Source organism: Castor canadensis, chromosome 7 (genome assembly GCF_047511655.1).
Source record: "Castor canadensis chromosome 7, mCasCan1.hap1v2, whole genome shotgun sequence".
In the NCBI taxonomy this organism is placed as follows: domain Eukaryota; kingdom Metazoa; phylum Chordata; class Mammalia; order Rodentia; family Castoridae; genus Castor; species Castor canadensis.
In genome coordinates this window covers 19,524,647-19,545,297 of record NC_133392.1, presented here as the reverse complement: position 1 = coordinate 19,545,297, position 20,651 = coordinate 19,524,647, and the positions used below count along the sequence as shown (strand labels likewise).

At 34.0% G+C, this 20,651-nt stretch overlaps 1 protein-coding gene across 5 annotated transcripts in view; it reads left to right on the top strand.

Moving 5' to 3' along the window:
• Positions 1-19,440, top strand: part of Shoc2 (SHOC2 leucine rich repeat scaffold protein) — a 101,564-nt gene extending 82,124 nt beyond the window's left edge. For all 5 annotated transcript variants that reach the window (XM_020171557.2, XM_020171556.2, XM_074078319.1 and 2 more), the window contains 3 exons: positions 6,471-6,608; positions 6,900-7,017; positions 8,729-19,440. In XM_020171557.2, coding sequence (XP_020027146.1) covers positions 6,471-6,608; positions 6,900-7,017; positions 8,729-8,937 — 465 coding nt within the window. In that variant the 3' untranslated portion in view covers positions 8,938-19,440. The remainder of the gene's footprint in view (positions 1-6,470; positions 6,609-6,899; positions 7,018-8,728) is intronic.
• The last annotated feature ends 1,211 nt before the right edge of the window (positions 19,441-20,651 follow it).

Genomic DNA, 20,651 nt, shown 5'->3' with positions numbered 1-20,651 from the left:
GTCCTTCACTGGAAAAGTGAATCAAGCATTTGAAATAAAAAAACATGAAATCAGTTCTAGTTTTTAGTGAGCAGTATTATTGAATACAATGATAATTTTTGTAACAGTAATATAGCATATTCCATGTGGGTTCAAGTTAAGGAGACTCAGACCTAGTATAGGTGAATTTGAGTGATTTTAGAGTACTGAACTTTAATTTTAATTTGCAGTTTTCTTTAATGGCAATCTCCTTAGACCTGTAGATGCCAAGGGTCTACTCTACTTCTGAATTACTCTTGTCCACTAAAAGTTGATAAGTTTCAATGCTGCAAAGTATCTTTGCAAGGAAACTCTCTAAAATGTAGCATCGTTAATATGTAATGTTTTTCCTTAATTCTCTTTAAGAAATACAACATTGCCCACCAAAATAATTATGGGTTATTCAGATTGGCATTTAGAACCTTTCGTGCTATGACTCTGACCTAATCACCTACCTACTTCTTTTTTTTTTTTTCTTTTTAGTGGTACTTGGAACCTACCTACTTCTTGTTAAAATGTAGTGTCCACATTTCTCCTTCTGTATGTTTATTTGTATTGTTCCAAGTTCCTAGAATATGCTCTTCATTATCCTAGGTTTTTCTTTCACAAACCTTTTTCTATGTTATTGTTACTTCTTTAGTCATGAATGAATTGCCCCTGCCTCTGAGTACCTAGAATGTTCATCTTTTTGATGAAAAGGCTTACTAAAATAGTATATATACTGTTTTAAAATTTTTCTCTATCCCATATTTTTTAAAAGTCCTATTAAATAATGTGAAATAATATGGTGTGATGGCTAAAAGCATTGGCTTTAAGGTCAAACAGATCTGGGAACAATTCCAGTTTGATCTCTTTAGAGTTTAACCAATCCAAACTTTGTTTTGCTGATGTGAAATGAGGATAATAGTACTTTACAGAATTGCAGTTGGGATTAAATGCACTTCTGCATATAATACTTTAGGTACAGTGTTCTGCAAATAATAAACTCAAATAGTAGTTATTTTCTTGATTGTATTTTTTTGTCTTATTGCATATGATAATAATGGGTTGTATAACTTTGTGGGAAATAAGTGAACATAAAAATTAGCTAAAACTTTATGTATATCTGTCCACTTAGTACTCTTTCTACTATCCCAATCCCATTATTGTCTCCCTACTCCATTACCAGTTTATAACTTCTTGAGAACAAGGATGATCTTTCTCAGTCTTTTTTTTTTTTTTTTTCTTTCTGCACTGTCTTTTAGGAAACCTTGGAACATAGTAAATGCTACAAATAATAACTGCAATGGGTTTATAGAGGTAGTTATAAGTTATACTTTCCTTAAGTGATTATTTGTAAGGGATTTAGAATAAATAATCAGTTGCTGTTAGACAATATATACAGTATTATTATTCAATATCAAAACACATTAGCTATATGAATCTCAGTACAAATAATACTTTAAGAATATTTTTTGTAATGTAGTTAAAATTATTTCCTTTGGAATAGGGAAAAACAGAAAAAACCAAAATGACTGGAAATACCTACCTTTCAATATTAATATTGAATGTTGATGGCCTCAATTCCCCAATTGAAAGACATAGAATAGTAAGTTGGTTTAAAAAGCAAGACCAAGCCATTTGTTGCTTATGAGAAATACATGTCACTGGCAATGACAATGAGTTAGAGTGAAAGGGTGGAAAAAGATCTGAGCAAACAGACCCAAGAAAAAGCAGGAGTATCTATATACTCGTGTCTGATAAAACAGACTTCAGATGAAAATTAGTCAGAAGAGACAGTGAAGTTCACTTCATATTGATAAAGGGAACACTTCATCAAGAGGAAATAAAATTTCTTTATGTGCACCAAGCATTGGTGTGCCCAACTACATTTTAAAAACAAAAAAACTACTGCATTCAAAAGCACAGATAAAGACTCTAGACTCCAACACAGTAATAGTGAAAGATTTCAGTACTCCACTCTAACCAATAGATAGGTCATCCAGATGAAAGTCAACAAAGAAACCTCAGAATTAATAGACACACTACACCAACTGGACTCAACAGACATCTGCAAGGTATTTCATTTAGATACTGCACAATACACAGTCTTCTCAGCAGACCATGGAACTTTCTCCAAAACAGATGATGTTTTAGGACAGAGAGCATGTCTTAACAAATATGACAGTTAAAATAATTCTCCATTTCCTGTTAGATGACAATGGAATAAAAGTAGAACTGAACCACAAAAGAAACTACAGAAAATAATCAAACACATGGAGACTAAACAACAAATTGGTGAATAACCAATGAATCATTGTCTTCAAATAAGGGGGGTGAAGCCCAGAAGTTCCTAGAACCTAATGAAAATGAAAACACATTCCAGAACCTATGGTGTAAAGTAAAGTAAAGTTAGTGTTAAGGGAGTACCTGCATAAAAACAAACACACACAAAGATGTATCAGATGACCAAGTGCTGCACCTCAAATTCCTAGAAACAAGCTAAGTCCAAAACTAGCAGAGAAAAATAATAAAAATGTGGGCCAGAACAGATAAAATAGAAACCAAAAAAAGATAGCCAATAAAACAAGAATTGGTTCTTCAAAAGGATAAATAAGATTGATACACCCTTAGACAATCTCACTGAAAGGAGGAAGGGAAAGACTCAAATTAATAAAATTAGAGATGAAAAAGGGGATATCAAAACAAATACCAATGAAATCCAGAAGATGATTAGGGAATACTTCTAAAACCTGTATTCAAATGAACTGGAAAATGTAGAAGAAATTGATAAATTTCTAAATGTATTTGAACAACTAAAATTGAGCCAAGAGAACATAATTTATCTAAATAGATTTATGGCAGGCAATGAGATTAAAGTGGTATCTCCCAACAAACAAAACCCAGAACCTGAATTCTACCACATCTTTAAACAAGAACTAATACCAACATTCCTCAAATATTTCCATGGGATAGAAAGGGAAGGAATACTACCAAATTCACTATATGAAGCCAGTATTATTATCATTCCAAAACTAAACAAGGATGTGAAAGAAAAATTACAGGCCAGTCTCTAATGAACATAGACACAAAAATTCTCAGTAAAATACTGGTAAGTAGAATTCACAACACATCAAAAAGATCATACACCATGATCAAGTCAGTTTCATTCCAGGCATGCAAGGATGTTTCAGCATATGTAAATCAATAAAGCAGAAGCAAGGACAAAAACACATTATCATCTCAATTCTACCTCCAGATTGAAGGCTTTGAAGAAATAGGAATAGGAAGAATGTACAACATAATAAAGACTGTAGACAGCATCATACTAAATGGGGTGGAACTGAAACCATTTCCTCTAAACTCAGGAACAAGAAGAGGATGTTCACTCTCCCCCCCCTTATTCAATATAGTTTTAGAATTCCTAACCAGAGCAATTTAGACAGGTGGAAGAAATAAAATGGTGATTCAAATAGGAAAGGAAGAAGTCAAATTATTATTTGCAGACAATATGATCTTACACCTAAAAGACCTAAAAACTCCTTCAAAAATATTTAGACACTTGCAGCAAAGTAGCAGGATACAAAAATCAATATACCAAAAGTCAGTAGCTCTTCTATATACCAATGATTAACAGACTGAGAAAGAAATCAGGTAAACAATCCTCAAAAAAAGTCTAGGAATAAATTTATTGAAGGAAGTGAAAGATCACTGCAATGAAAACTGCAAATCACTGAAGAAATTGAACAAAATACCAGAAGATGGGATGATCTCCCATGCTCGTGGATCTGCAGAATCAATGTGGTAAAAATGGCTATACTACCAAAAGCAATCTGCAAGTTCAGTGCAATCCCCATCAAAATTCCAATGACATTCTTCACAGAGATAGAAAAATCAATCCTAAAAATCTTATGGAAGCACAAAAGATCCGTTGGGGGTTTCACAATACCTGACTTAAAAATTATACTGTAGAGCCATGGCAATAAAAATGGCATGGTACTGGCACAAAAACAGACAGGAAGACCAGTGGAGAGCAGAATAGAAGACCCAGACATAAATCCACACAGATAAAGCCATCTTATTTTTAATAAAGGAGCCCATAAGGTACATTGGAGAAAAGACAGCCTGTTCAACAAATGGTGCTGGAAAAACTGGATATTTGCATGTAGAAGACTGAAATCTTGATCCCTGTCTTTCACCTTGTACTAATATCAATTCAGAGTGTATCAATGACCTAAGTGTAAGACCTAAAACTTTGAAACTACTATAAGAAAGACTAGGGAAAACACTGAAACGTACAGGCATAGGCAATGACTTCCTCATAGAACTCCAATAGTTCAGCAATTAAGAGAAAGGATTGACAAATCAGACTGCATCAAACAAAAACACCTCTGCACAGCCAAGGAAATAGTCACTAGACCAAACAGTCTAGAGAATGGGAAGAAATCTTTAAGTATATATCTGACAAAGAATTAATCACCACATTGTACAGGACGCTCAAAAACTATATCCCCCAGAATCAACAACCCCACTGAAGAAATGGGAAAATGAAATGAACAGACAATTTTCAAAGGAAGAAGTAGAAATGGCCAATAAATATGTGAAGAAACGCTCAACATCCCTGGCCATAAAGGAAATGCAAATCAAGACCACATTAAAGCGTCACCCCGCTTCAGTCAGAATGGCAAGCATTATGAACATAACAAATGTTGGCAAGGATGTGGTAAAACAGAAACCCTTATATACTGTTAGTAGGAATGTAAATTAGAGCAACTGCCATGGAAAGTAATTCTAAAAACAGAACTAGCATATGATCCAGCAATACCACTTCTGGGCATATATCTGAAGGAATGTAAGTGTAGAGACACTTGCCAATCCATGTTCAGTGCAATACCATTCACAATAGTCAATTTATGGAAACAGCCCAGATACCCTTCAACTAATGAACAGATTAAGAAAATGTGATACGTATACACAGTGGATTATTACACAGCCACAAAGAAGAATGAAATTGAATCATTTTCAGATAAATGGATGGAACCGGAGATCTTCAAGTTAAAGTGAAAGAAGCCAGGTTCAGAAAGATAAAGGTCGCGTGTTTTCTCTCATGTGGAAGATAGATCCAAATTTAAGTGAATGCACATATACAGACATAATCTCTCAATTTGTCTCTCTCTCTCTCAAACACACACACAAAAGGAAAATGTTTGCAGTAGTTGGAGCTATTTGATGGGACTAGGAGGAGGAGGAAGAGGAAGACAGAATGATAGTGAATAATTGAAATACTTCCATGTAAGAAGATGGTATAAAGAAACACAGAAAGTTGTTAAATAATAGGGGGTAATGGCAGTAGATTAAGGAAGAGTAATAAAGGTGGTTAATCTGATTACAGTACAGTATATTCGCAGGTGAAATACCATGGTGAAACCCATTCGAATAATGAATATTCACTTGAGAAAACGAAGGACAGGAAAGTAAAACAAGTCCTACTAGGGGTTGGGTACTAGTAGGAGGATGAAAGTGGTTAATGTATTTTATATACTTGTATGGAAATAAAACCTGTTGAAATCATTTTAAGTAGGGAGGAGGGAAATAAGAAAGAATGATGGTGGGGTGAACCTAACTGAGATATATTGTAGGCATATGTGGAAATGTCACATTGAAACCCCCTCTACTAATATACTAATAAAAATGTTAAATAAAAAAAATTCCTTTATTTTCATTAGTTTTGACATAATTGAGTAATCATCTTCCACTAACTATGGTGGGTTATTTTTTTAATTTTTAGACTAGTTAATTTAAAGTTTTATGTTTTTTTTTTCTTTTATTCATATGTGAATACAATGTTTGGGTCATTTCTCCCCCCTTCCCCCTCCCATACCACCCCGCCCCCTCCCTCTTCCCCCCTACCCCCTCATTATCAGGCAGAAACTATTTTGCCCTTATCTCTAATTTTGTTGAAGAGAGAGTATAAGCAATAATGGGAAGGACCAAGGGTTTTTGCTTGTTGAGATAAGGATAGCTATACAGGGAGTTGACTTGCATTGCTTTGGTGTGCATGTGTGTTACCTTGTAAATTAATTCTTCTTGAACTAACCTTTTCTCTAGTTCTGGTTCCCTTCTCCTATTGGCCTCTGTCACTTTAAAGTATCTGCATTAGTTTCTCTGCATTGAGGGCAACAAATGTTACCTAGTTTTTTGGGTGTCTTACCTGTCCTCATACCTCCCTTGTGTGTTTTCGCTTTATCATGTGATCAAAGTCCAATCCTCTTGTTGTGTTTGCCCTTGATCCAATGTCCACATATGAGGGAGAACATATGATTTTTGGTTCAAATTTTATGTTTTAAAATTGAATGTTAACCCTTGATGTTCACTGTCTGGGAAATTAGCATTGCTCAATAAATCTTAATCACACACAGTAATATATAATATCACTTCATGAGTTGCAGATATTATCAATAATTTTTCTTTAGGTTCTAATATTATCAAACAATCTTCTAAAGAAGCTTCCCCATGGTCTTGGAAACCTTAGAAAGTTAAGAGAGTTGGATCTTGAAGAGAACAAATTGGAGTCCTTGCCAAATGAAATTGCTTATCTTAAGGATTTACAGGTAAAACATTATCCCGATGACTTTATTATTGCATGATTAAAGTTTTTGGAATCCATTGCAAATTGCACATAAATTTCTATTATAGCATTATGGTGAATTTGTGCAGATAACCTTTCTGCTTTTGTCCTCCTTACAAATGATACATCTTGAAAGAAAACCCTATAAATTTAGTGAGTCTCATCCAATTTCATTTCCTTGTTAATTTATTTTATTCTTTAGTCAATGTGTTATTTTAATTTTCCATCAGTTGTTAGAATTATCTATGTAACTTTTATTTTGTTAATCTTTTAGAAATTAGTTTTGACAAACAACCAGTTGAGTACTCTTCCCAGAGGCATTGGTCATCTTACCAATCTCACACATCTAGGCCTTGGAGAGAACCTACTCACTCATCTTCCTGAGGAAATTGGTAGGAACTGAATGGATGCTTCACTCTGTACTAATAATTTATTCTTGTGCTTTCCAACAGTATTTCAGATAAGTTTAACAAATGTATTTTTGTAAACTTAGACATATCAGGTTTTAAGATTTTTTAAAATAGAGTACCAATAGTTGGTGTTGGTTGGTTGATACTGGTTAAATTTTCCTCATGAGATACTGGGATTAATACTGTATTTGAGAATGATTTAGTATATAGTATTTCTAATAGGTTTTATGTAATCCCAATTTAGTTGCTTCCAACTTTAAAAATGATTCAGGCTTGAATTAAATTACACTGAAAGAACATTTCTCTTTTGTTCTGTTTGGTTTTGTTTTTAATTAACCAGTATATTATTTTCTTATTGGCTTTTTGGGGTTTTTGTTGTTGTTGTTTTGAGAAAGGATTTCTCTCTGTGTTGCCCACACTGCTCTTGAGCTCCTGGTCTCAAGTGATCCTTTCACTTCAGCCTCTCAAGTATATGGTACTACAGGGGTATGCCAGCATCCCCAGCTTCAGAAAGAATATTTCTTTATGGGGCTTTAGGGTTAATATTAATATTTGATTAATATCAGTATCTAGATGTATGTCAGAATTTTTCCAACTGTTTTTTATCCGTTATTTCATATATTCAACATGACTGTCATAAATTTTTAGGCAGCACAAATTGTTTTCCAAAGAGAGTTGATTGACTTTGCCTAGTGATTAAGCAGTAGTTCTTAAATTAACAAGTCTTTGTATTATGTTCTGCTATCTATGGTGTGCTGTCCCAGGATCACTATAGATAAGTAGTGAAGAATGATTTTGAGATGGTAGACAATTTAAAATCTGACTCTGCCACTTACCAGCTTTGTTACTTTAAGCAAGACACTTAAACTCTGTGAGCCTCTAATTTCTACCTATAAAATAAGAAGAGTTAGTGGACCGCAGGTGTTCCTTAAGCAGCAAACCAACTGCTTTGTAAGCACAGTGTTCAGTTAAAACCAAGTACCATCAAAAAAAAAATTAAGAGTTATAAGTTAGTTCTTACAGGTTTATTCTAAAATTTAAGTATTTTACGTGTATATAAATCCATTACCTGCTGTGTTAGTTTTACTACTTTTCTAATAAATATCACTGTCAGATAATCCAAACTTTGACATTTAATATTAGAAATATATGAAATAAGTTTACACTTATCTTCTTAGTGTATTTATTTAGCTGGCCTCATTTAAGTGCTTGAGAAATTTTGACTATGCTAAGACAGTCTAAGAAAAGTTTGAAAGTCTGCATATATTGATTTTAGCTTACAACCAAATATGATTGTTGTCCTATAATACCAAATAATAAAAGCTGTCCACATTGTATTAATGTGAGAAAGTGTCATAAGGTCATTGTAAACATTGAATATTATAATAATTTCTAGAATTTTAAAAATACATCACGAATGCTAAGCTGTCAGAGTTTCTGAAGTTGAAGCATTTTCAGAAAACTCCAAACATAAAACAACCATAAAAAAAAAGGGTTCGATTTTGTTGGTATAAATTGTGGTCAAGGCATGTTGGTTTTTTAAAAAATCTCTTAATTTAATATGCAGCAAAGTTTTACCAAGGGAACAGATTAGAAATAGGTATTAAATATATGTGGTGTCCAGGATATGCACAGGTGAACTTTTTTAAGCTGATTTTTACAAAGTAACTGTTTTGTTTTGTTTTTAAAACAGGTACACTGGAGAACCTAGAAGAACTGTATTTGAATGACAACCCCAACCTGCATAGCCTTCCCTTTGAGCTGGCTCTCTGCAGCAAACTTTCAATCATGAGTATTGAGAACTGTCCACTTAGTCACCTTCCACCTCAGATTGTTGCTGGGGGACCTTCTTTCATCATTCAGTTCTTAAAGATGCAGGGTCCATATCGTGCCATGGTTTGATAGAAATCTGCTGGTCCCACACACTGTTCAAAAATAAGCTGCCATTGATGTTTCATATCTGTATCTATCTATGTAGATATTGATATATATGGCAGATTTATAAAGACTGCATTATGTGTTTCTGCTAATAGAGGAATTATAGCCATTTAGATTTTTTTTTAATTCTGTACAAAAAAAGGCTTATGTAAGTTTTCTTTGCTAAATTTGATAGATGTTTTTCCTTTGTGTAATCTGAAATACCAGTTTGTGTAAAAAAACTTGCCAGCAAATTATGAAGTTACTAAAATTTAAGGAACAGAGATAGTATAGTTAGCTATCTTTTCTCTTAAGAAAAATACGGCCAAGGCTTTTGTTGCAACTTTTCATATATATTTTCCCAATACCAATTGTCAAATCTTCATAGTATCTTAGGCCCTGAAACTAGAATTTTTCTTTAACTTATTTTAAAATTGGAGATTTAAATTTTATATATTCTTTATAGTCAGAGGAAATCACTGGAATTTTTTGTTCGTTTTGATTTGCTCTGTTCTAATCAGTCAAAATTAGAGCTTAATCCTCTTAAAGAATTTGCATCAGTTGGTTTAAATATTAAATATTTGTTTTGTTTGAAACAACTGGCAAAATGAAAATATATGATCAGAAATCTAGAATTCCATTAATTTTGCTTCTCTGATGAACTGTGAAGCAAAAGATCTGAAGTAAGTTTTTTTTTTTTTTGGGGGGGTGCGGGGGAGTATTGAAATCTTCCCTAGTATAAATGTTTTCTTAACTTGGAAGAACAGAAACTTGTGAAAAAAATTTTTTTTATTCCTAAGAGTTGCAGAGCCACAAAAACTTAACAGAGAAATTTGGCAAATAAATAAATTACACACAAACACATTCTATATATGTATATACAATGCTATATAGATATGTATTTATTATATCATAAACTACAATAGGTAACTTTGAGGATTTTTCCCTATCCTTGTACAATGAAATGAATGTCTTTCTTTGAAAACTGCAATATATGTATGTTTCAAGGTTATTTAACAGTGTACTATGGTTTTATATCTTGACTTGCCTTGTACATCTTTCTGTTTTGGAATATCTGTGTCTTAAGCACAATATCTTCACACTGTGCTATATTGCTGCTGAACTAAATGCACTTTTCCCCAAATATGGGGCACTGGCTTCAAACAATTCAGTTCAGTACCATTACTTTTAATCTCATCTCTTCTCTCTTGGTAGTTGGTAATACAGTTATGGAAAAGAGGCACATTGCATAGAAGCCATTGGTAGTTCTGTGGAAGTTATGTCAGATGTGCATGTCCTATTTAATACATTTTCTTTCTTTAGCTTTTCTGCCTTTTAAGACTAGCAAAATTGTAAATGTGTGCCCCTTATATAGTGCTGTTCTTTTTGGTAGTGTTGGTCTTAAGTCAGTTTAATTATTGAGAAGACTTACAGAGCAAGTGCATTCTAGTTATCATTCTGAAAACACTTACTATATAATGAATAACTATTATATATAATTACATATTGCTGCTTGGGTTTTCTTTCCCCCCCCCTTTCCCCCCAATTTTGTTGGGCATTGTGTTCTAAACAAAACTTTTTTCTTTAATTAAGACTATAATATTAAGAGAAATTTGGACTCTTTTGCTTTTTCCTGGCATTCAAGGTCAGGACTAGGTTTGAAGTCAAATCTACATTCATAACTGGCAATTTTATAAAGAACAAATAAAAAAAATGTAAGGCAGGTAAAGATATAAAACCCTAGAATGCTTAAATGTGCTGTAAACTATTGTAGATGTCACTGGATTTTACCAAGTAATATCCTTTCTTTTTTCCATCTACTGTGGCTTTTCAGTTAAATTTTTGTTTATAAAAGGAATTTGTTTATTACAGCTCTACCTAGAGCTTGTGTGTATGTGTGTTTTTTAAAAAAATCTCCTTATCTGGTATGTTTATATATTAAGATGATGGAACTTGGACTTTAAAGGTAGTAGTCTGTTGTCTTTTTTTCTGGTTATTATTTCTCAAAATGAAAATAGTTTTTAAAGCAATTTGTTTCCCTTACCTTTGTTTATATTAATCTACAACAGAAGTATAAAATTATCCCAATCTTACATATAGAAGCAATGCTTCTATGATAACTGTAAAATCTAAGCAATGTGTAGTTTTTAAAAAATTTTTTATTTTAAAATGAATAAGACGTATCTTCTGTATGGATGGCACCTTGTAAAAGCCCATTAATTTCACTATATCTTCTACCAAGACACTAGAATGGACTGTAGTTAGGATATCCTTGTGGAATCAAGATACTGAAATAGTTTGAAAATAATAGAACATTGTTGAGTAACTACATATGAGCTAATCTTTTTCCCTCAAATTGCAGTGGGACTAATTGGCAGATCCAGAAAATTTACTTTCTTTTAAAGAAATTATGTTAATTTCTGAGGTTCAGTAAATAAAATGAGAGAATGTTGTACTGCAAAACATTGATCTAAACTTTGATTTGTTAATCCATAGCAAGAAAATGGGCAATAGTAATATCAAAAGTTTTTCTTTTGTGTGAATTTAGCACTTTCTAAATTCCAAATGACTATTTCATACACAAAGAAAAGGTTGATGCTGAATCATTTATGGATTTGGATGCTAATGAAAACAGTGGAAGATAGAAAACTCGGGAGGAAAATGCGCTAAACTGTTCATTTGTTCTTATATTTAAAAGGTTCATAATGCCATTGGAATGAGCTCTAAAAATATAATTGTAAATTTCTAATTTGTCTTGTATAGCCTGAGTCATTTAAAATGGATAAACTGAATGGGTGCTGGTGGCTCACACCTGCAATCCTAGTTTCTTGGGTAGCAGAGATCAGGAGGATTGCAGTTCAAAGCCACCTAGGTAAATAGTTGTGAGACTCTGTCTCAAAAAAACCCATCACAAAAAAGGGCTGGTGGACTGGGTCAAGGTGTAGGCCCTGAGTTCAAGCCCCAGTACCACCAAATAAATAAATAAAATGGATAAACTCTTATGCATCACATTTTATCTAGTTATTTGTGATAACATTTGATATAGCCCTTTGTTTTTCATCTTTTATTTTGAAGCCATGTATATTGAGCCCGAATTTCAGCTTGCAAAATTTATAAATATTTATTAGTAAGAGTGAGTAATAATTAAGTATATAAAATGGGATACTTTGAAATTGAAAGGGAAAGGGCATTATCAGTAATTTTGGGGGAACTGACAGCCATTATCAGAATTCTCTCAGGCAAATCAATACATTTGGTCACTTTTGCAAAGCAAGTGGCACAATCCAAAAGAAGCAGGATAAATTCCTGAAGTCTAATTTAGCTGAAACAAGTAACTCATGAAGAATGTTTTTCTTTTTCCTGTTCAGAGGATAAGATAGCATACCAAAACTTTTGCTTTACTCTTTTGATCAGTTTAGCCTTCACATTTGGGAATTTGGCAAAAGCTTGACAAACCATTGGTTGATTATCTAGTCTCTTGAGAATTTGAATAGGGCAAAAAATATGACATTGATTTGGTATCTAAAGGAGTATCTTGTATGTAGTGTTAAGAAAATACAAGAATGACCTGGCACTGGTGGTTCACACCTGTAATCCTAACTACTTAGAAGCTGTTTGGGAGGCTGAAATTGAGGGAATTGCTGTTTAGCGGCTAGCCCAGGCAGAAAAGTTTGTGAGACCCCATCTCAAGCAATAACTGGGCACAGTGGTATGTGTTTGTCATCCTAACTTTAGCAAGAAGCCTAAAATAACATTGCTGTCCATACTGGCTTGGGCAAAAAGCATAACCCTGTCTTAAAACTAATCACAGCAAAAAGAGCTGGATGTGTGGCTAAGACAAGCCACTGCCCAACAAGCGTGAAGCCCTGAGTTCAAACCCCAGTACTATCAAATACATAATACATATATATGAATATCAGTGTTTTAAATAGCTATCAGTACTTTGTTATTAAATGCCTTTTTGTAACACTAGTTTTGAAGAAACATTTCTGGGTTTATTTTTTAAGTCTTAAAAATAGGGTATTAAAAAATTTTTTTTAATGGAGTTGGTTTTCATTACCCTGATACTTTCTTCTAGTACTCGCTTGTTAATTATCCCACTAACACTGTACATTCTCCATATAAACTGCTTTGAATATGAATACCTGTTTGTGATTAAGACTTTAAGAAGATAGTAGATTATAGTATTTCAGATTGGGTACTTTTTCACATTTGGGAGGAGAAAGTCTCTGAAGTTGGGGACAGGGCTGTCCTGTAACAGATTTTATAGTTTGTGCAGCTATGACAGTATTATGTGTTGGGGGAAGGTGTTCATTTACATCTTTGGCTTGTGTATTTATTGTGACAGGTTTTTTTTTTTTTTTTTAGCAGATGTTAGTAAAGTTCCTAGTTTTAACAAAGTTAGTATGTTATTTCAAATATCTGACAGATGGACATAAGGAGTCTTGAGAGGAGCTATTTAGCTTTTTCTCATTTGCACAGTGGTACTAATTTGACTAGACTAGAGAGATTCAGTCTTTGTGCAACTTATTAGAGCTCTGTTCTAAACAGTTCTAATAGTGGAGTAATATTTAAATGGCAGTAGGACATTGTGTATAGTATGTATACTCTGAAAAATCTAATTTATCAGTGACTGTCTTAGATTTCTTGTGTGTTATGCATCATGATTTTAAAGAAATTAATCTGTTCATTTAGCTAGTACTTTAAAAATCTGTTGTCCTCTACTAAAGAGAGTATTATATTTATGGCTTAAATAATTATTTTAAGATTAATCTTTAATAGAGAATATATTAATATATATTCATTTTCCGTTCTTCCACTTCACTTTTTTTTCCTTTTTTTTTTCTTGATAGTACTGGGGTTTGAGCTCAGGGCTACTATCTTAAACCAAGTCTCCAGCTCTTTTTTGGTTTTCTTTTTGGAAAGGTTCTTAACATATTTGCTCATGGCCAGCCTCAAGCATCCTCCAGATCTCTGCTTTCCAAGTATTGGTATTATAGCCATGAGCCACTGTGCCATCACTCTCGGCCTCAAAACTCATTTTTAACATAGTTGAGGAAGTTGTCTTGTGATTGCTAAATAAGAATACAACAAAGTATTTTTTGTTGTTCATTTATTCACATGTGCATACATTATTTGGGTCATTTCTCCACCCTGCCCCCTTCCCCCACCTCAGTTCCAGGCAGGTCCCATTCTGCCCTTATCACTGATTTTGTTGAAGAAAAAACATAAGCATAATAAGGGAGACAAAGTGTTTTTGCTAGTTGAGTTAAGGATAGCTGTACAGACAGATTCCTATTGCTTTCGTGTACCCATGTGTTACGACCCATGTTGATTCAACTCTAACTGATCTTTACGTTGGTTCCTGATCCCCTGCTCATGATAATCTGTTGTTTTAAGGTTTCTGTATTAAGTCCTCTGGAGTGGGGACATCAAACACTTGCATATTTTGGGTTCTCTACCTGTTCCTATATCTCCTGTATGTGCTCTCCCCTTACAACAAAGCATTTAACGGTTTGAATTTTTCCTCTAGTACCGATTGGATTTCCATTAATGTTGAACAGGCTTTGTACTGTTAAATACTTAAATATTCTGAATTGTGATTCAAGGCTAAACAATATAAACAGCCCTCACAAAATATAATTTTAACCTGAGTTATATTGTTGGTTATTTTGACTGTAAAAATTATCTCTTTAGTAAGTTAGTCTATTCAATGTTTCTGTAAATGTTCTGTTAGTATGTCCTTTAAAAATTTTTGATTCTGTGTATAACTATAGTCAGAGATGAAATCAATCTTTGCTTTGTGTTGAAACCACAAAAACGACAAGCCGGGTATAGTGGTACATTCTTGCCTGTAATTCAAGCAATTCAGACACAGAGGCAGGATGGAGTTCAAGTCCAGCCAGAGCTATATAGTGAGTTTGAGGCCAACCTGGGCTACATAGTAAGATCCTGTCTCAAAAAGAAAGGAAATAGTGTTCTGAGAAATGATTTACCGTGTGATGTGGAAAATTCAAATGGCAAACGACACATATAAGGTATTCAAAACTAGGTACACAAAAAACAGTGCAGCAAGATATTACGTATGGTCAAACCACTGTCCTTTAATATAGTTGTTTAAATTTACTATTTATAAAACCGTAAGTTACAGGGTTTTTTTTTAATGTGTGTTTTTACTGCTGCATCATGTAATGAAGTCTGTCCTGTGATGTAGACATTGACTTATTAGAGTTATTTGCCCATTCTCTCAGCCTTCTAGTCCTAGAGAGAGCCTTCTCTCATGTTCTCCATGTGCCATAATGAAAATGCTTGTTTTTATTTGTTTCTGCAACCTTTCAAAAGAAAGTCCACTCCTCAGCTGTCATGTCTGATGTCATAGTAACTAAAAAAGGAAGCTGAATGCAGGATTATTTTGGGGGGTGGGAAGATAAGAACTATTTCTTTTTTAAATATTTCACAATAAAATTATAAGGTTAAAGAAGATCCTACCCAATAGAAACTGATTGGAGAAATTTTACCAAAGAAGTATTAATCCTGTGAACATGATTAAATTTTGTCTTTCCTCCTAAGAGTCTTTGATACAGTTTTTAAAATCACTCTGGCTACCTTCAAAAGAATGGATTGAAGTGAATTAAAGGTAGAGGCCAAGAAGCCGGATGGGAAGTTGTTGGAGTAATCCAGATGAGTGATAACAATGGCTTCAACTGGGATTGTAGCAGTAGGGTTTGGGAGAAATTAATATTAAAGGACCTTTTAGGAAGAAATAGAATTTGATTGGTTGGGTAATCAAATTGTAAGATTACTCTATGTGGCTTAAGTGTTTGGGTGTGTTTACTAAACTAGTTTGATGATTGGGAGATGATGTGTTCTGGTACCTGTGGGACAGCAAGTAGAAATGTCAAACAATTGTGTACTTTAATCTGGTTCTGAGAAAGTTAGACCTGGACTGGGGGTATGGCTCAAACAATAGCAAGCTCGAGGCCCTTGTTTCATAACTGAGTACTGCCAAAATAATGGAAATGTAATCCACCATAAAGATAGTTATTGAAACAAGGATTCCCTGGGGAAATAGTATAGAGTTGGAAGAGAATGGGATTTTAGTGAACTCCAACAATTAACTTCTGTGTACATAGAGTGGAACTTACAAAAACTGAGTAGCTGAAATAGAAATGGAGAAATTTTATTTCCCCATAGAATTGGGTGGAATGTGCCAGATAGAGAAAAAGGCAACTCTTCATTGTCTTTTCAATAATCTTACGACTGTTCGTACTTTCATTCAAGTTTGATTGTAGTAAATCTTCTCTCTAGAATTGTACTCTATGTATTGAACTTATTTTTCTGAATTTTTAAACTTTTTGTTCTTTTCCAGATTCGAATTATTTAATCAATTATTTAATCAGATTAAAGTGGTCAGTTGCTTTCTTGACACCTCCACTTAAATGGACTTTTCTCTTTTGTTTTTGTTATCTTTTTACTTTGTAATTAATTTTCTGGAATAGACTAGCTTTGTGATAACTAGCAAGGTGTTTGTGCTTTTGTTTTTACCACATCTTTGACCCAGACTTAATGATCTGGTCCATCATGGTCTTAGCCTTGCGAGCAAAATTCAGGCCTAGGAATAAGAATGCCAGTGTTTAGGAGGGGTTCTAAGGTAATACACAAAAGACCCTGAGTTAAAGAATATTATTATAAAGCAATAGATTAAATTTAAGCAATTATTGTCTGTGAATTCAGTTTATTAAAGTGATTACACTAAACTCTTAAACTGGTTTTTACAGGAGTTTAAAAAATCTGGGTAATATATTATGCTTTGAATTATAAATGCATTATATCTGAGCAGATACAAATAACATCTTCAGAAGGCATTACAAGTGTCCAGAAATCTGTTAAAAGATTTCACTTGCCGTGCAGTTATTTTCAAGTGTTCCTGCTGAGATGAGAGAGAATAATCTTTCTGGGTTCTTCTTAAAAATTCACATTTTATCACTAATTTAAAAAGTGGTTAAGAAAATCCCAATTTTAATGTTACCTAGGGGAAAAAAAAAGGAAAGTGAGTTTTTAATGCTTAGTTTTTAAGAATCTAATGGCTGTGTTTATGACAAAAAGTAGCACTCAGAGCCAGGCATGATTTCTCCGGTTTATAATCCCAGCACTCAGAAGGTTGAGGCAGGAGGATTATATATTCAAGGCCAGCCTGAGGTACATAGCTAGATCCTGTCTCCAAGAAAAACGTGCTCAGACTGGGATTAGTCTTATGTGTACATATGTTTGAATATACTACAGAGGGAGTGTAAGAAAAAGTCTTTTCTATCAAAGTATATGTCACCCTCTTAGATTACTTAAAATTCCTTAGGTCGCCATTTTAGGTGACTTGTATAGCTTAAAGGGTTCCTGTTTTCTTCCAGATTCTTGTACAGTCCCATTGCCCACGAAAATTGCCCGTCAAATTATGTGCCCTGACCCATCCCCTAAGCCTTTTAGCCAATCAAGAAATATGGTGAACTTTTGACCTGGACAAATCCCAGGTGAGGGGCAGGTACAACTGCATCAGGGATATAAGGAGCCACTGTCAGCCATTGTGTGCTCCGCATGTCTGCTCAGCTGGAGTGAGTACATGCTTGTTGCACCCTTTTGATCTAAAGAATTTGCCTTATCAAATTTTTTCTGTCTCATGTGTCTGTTTTTGGCACCTGAGGGTCTTTAATTCCTACAGGAGAAATGGCAAAAGCACAAGGTTGAAAAAAATCAAAATAAGATTATGTGTTTCAAATCAGGCTGACCTGATTTCTTGACCACTTTGTCAAGAAACTTTGTTTTTTCTCTAGTTTGGGGGTTATTCTGCTGAAGTTTTTCATTGCAGTTTGAATGTATATTATTTATATTTGTTTAATTTATTTATGCAGATCTGGGGATAAATCCAGACTTTGTGCATGCTAAACAAGCATATTACCACTTGAGCCATGCCCCCAGCCCATAGAGTCCATGTAATTTTAACTAGGACTATTCTTGATGGAAAATTGAATAGCCTATAATCTTTATTGTCAAACAGATGCTACAGACACATAGGTATTTCTGCTAATAGAGTTCACGTCTGCTCTGGAAAAAAAAATCCAGTTCCATTCAGAATTCAATTCTTTTCAACCTTTGAATCGCTTCCTGCAACTGCTGAGTAAAAGCTATCATGAGGCAATTGAAAACACTGATCGCCTTTTTAAAAAGTACCTATGTACTTGGATTGGTAGAGGTTTATAGAAAATAAAATCTTAACATGAATTAAGGATGAGCCTGAATTTGGGGGTAATTACCACCTTTTTCCAAGATGTTCGCAGACTTTGGTTTTCTTTCAGTGAGTATTGTCTTAGAAACAATTAATAAATTATACATTTTTGCCTTTAATGTCAATGTCAAAAGAACAACCGCACACCCAAGAATTCTTCCAAGTTATCCTTTATTTGGATTGCAGATGAAAACTAAATCAATTTTTCAACTTTTCTGTTTTTGTACAATCTGCTTTTCACAAGGCATAGTGTTATCACATTCATTAGGTAGTGTAGATAAGATTTCTGAGAATTTTAGCTTGCTTTTTTCATTTTATGTGTATGCATATGTTTTCTGGTTCAATTACTCATTCATAGAGATTGCATTTTCAGTGCATTTGAGTATCACGTAACTGCCAGCTTTTTAACGTATAGTACTGCATACTCTTTCAAAGGAAGACTTCAAGTTGTTTTCTTGTCCTTGACTACCTTAGCATATTTATAGCTTTGCCTTTTTTCTCTCTATTGTTCTAAAAAATTTTTAAAAATAATTTAGAATACCAGGATTTCATCTCAACCATGAATTTTGGACTTTATGGAAGATGCAAATTTCTTAACTTTTAAAAACCTGCCATGACAATCTTGGTGTTTTTGCCACTTTTCCTTTTTTGAGTTGGTTGTACATTAAGCAAAAAAGCTGATTTTTTCCTTTTTTTTTTTTTTTTCCTAGTACTGGGGTTTGAACTCAGGACTTCATGCTTGCAAGGCATGTACGCTACTGCTTGAGCCACACCTGATTCCATTGCTTTTATTTTGAAGATAACAGACTATATAAGCAAAGTCAGTGAGTTACACATGCAGTATCATGTCATCAATGAAATTAAAACCTGAGTTATCTGACTACTTAATCTGTATTCTTTCTATTCCACTGTATTGCCTCACCATCTAAACCTCAGAATCTCTCCTGCCCTGGTTGAAATAGGTCAAGCAGACGAAAGCCAAATCCTTCCAATTTGAAAAACCATAAGCTTGGTTTAACTAAGTTTTTTAAATTTATGGTTTAACTAAAACTTTGAACAGTTTAACACATCTTTCCTTCTTTTAAGCCAAATGCAAGATAATATGTACAAAACTTTAAGAGCAAGACTTGAATCTGTGATAAATAGTTTATATACTTTTATTTTTATTTGGATAGTGTTCCTGTTCATAGGTAATAAAATTCTTAGCTGTTTTATTGCTATGGCTGTCCCCCAACTCCCAGATACAGAAACTGGGAAGTACCTCTCTGAGCAAGTACAGTGTTCTTTTGTCTCACATTGACTGGTTGTGAGCTGTGAGCATGTCCTTTTAAGTTTCTGCTTGGGAAGAGATTGTTTGCAGCTGTGTGTGTAACGGTAACTAAGAAATGGATGGCTGGGCACAGTGGCTCAAGGCTGTAATCCCAGCTACCCGGGAGGTGGACATTGGGAATATTGAAACCCAAGGCCCACCAAGGCAAAATTTTTGAGACCCTATCTGAAAAATACCTAAAGCAAAAAGGAATGTGGATGGGCTCAAGTGGTAGAGCCCCTGCCTAGCAAGTTCAAACACCAGCAGCACCAAAACGCCAAGCCTGATCGGCTTAAATGAATTCAGGGGGACAAGGGTGTAATAAGTGTTGTAGTAAAATTACATTTACTCCCAAGACCATAGAACATGTATATGTAAATAAAGTTACCATAGTTGTTTTTTGTAGGAGGATTAACATAACTACATTCATTTGTTCCTGTGTTCTAGAATTAGAAAGTATATATCCTTGGAAAACTGAGGCTAGTAGGTTTTTTTTTCTATATCCTGTTTCTTGGGAAGAAGTAGTGTACATACTCATTCAGCAAATATCTGAACACTTGCTGGCATGCAGGCACTGATTTCTGTGTAGTATATACTCATGAAAATAACAGCCCACAGTTAACAATTATGAAACTTACGTTTGAGTGATGCAAACAACATAGTAAACTTTCTAGATTATTAAGAGGTTGATAAATGATGTTTAAAAAACTTCGTTTTTGGTCCAGCATTTAAGGAGCTTGAAAGTTGTCGCTTTGTCCTAGCAAGTAGAAAATTAAAACTGAAAATCAACTCTTAGACTCATCAGAGAATGGAGGTCACAGGACAAATCGCTACCCCATCCCCAAATCGTAGACAGAATCATAACTTACTGGAGCAGAAATCCACAAGAAAACTATGGAAATGAGTGCCTGGGTGGGAAAACCCTGAACTAATTGACAAACTATTAGATTATGTGGATATGTTAGCCTAAAATTCTGTGGGAATAGTGATAGCTATGTTTGTGATTAGTCAATGTGCAATGTATAGATATATCATCACCGTGTTGTATACCGTGAATATATTCAATGTCTCTGACCAATATTTTTAAATTAAAAATGAACTCCAAAGGGCCCT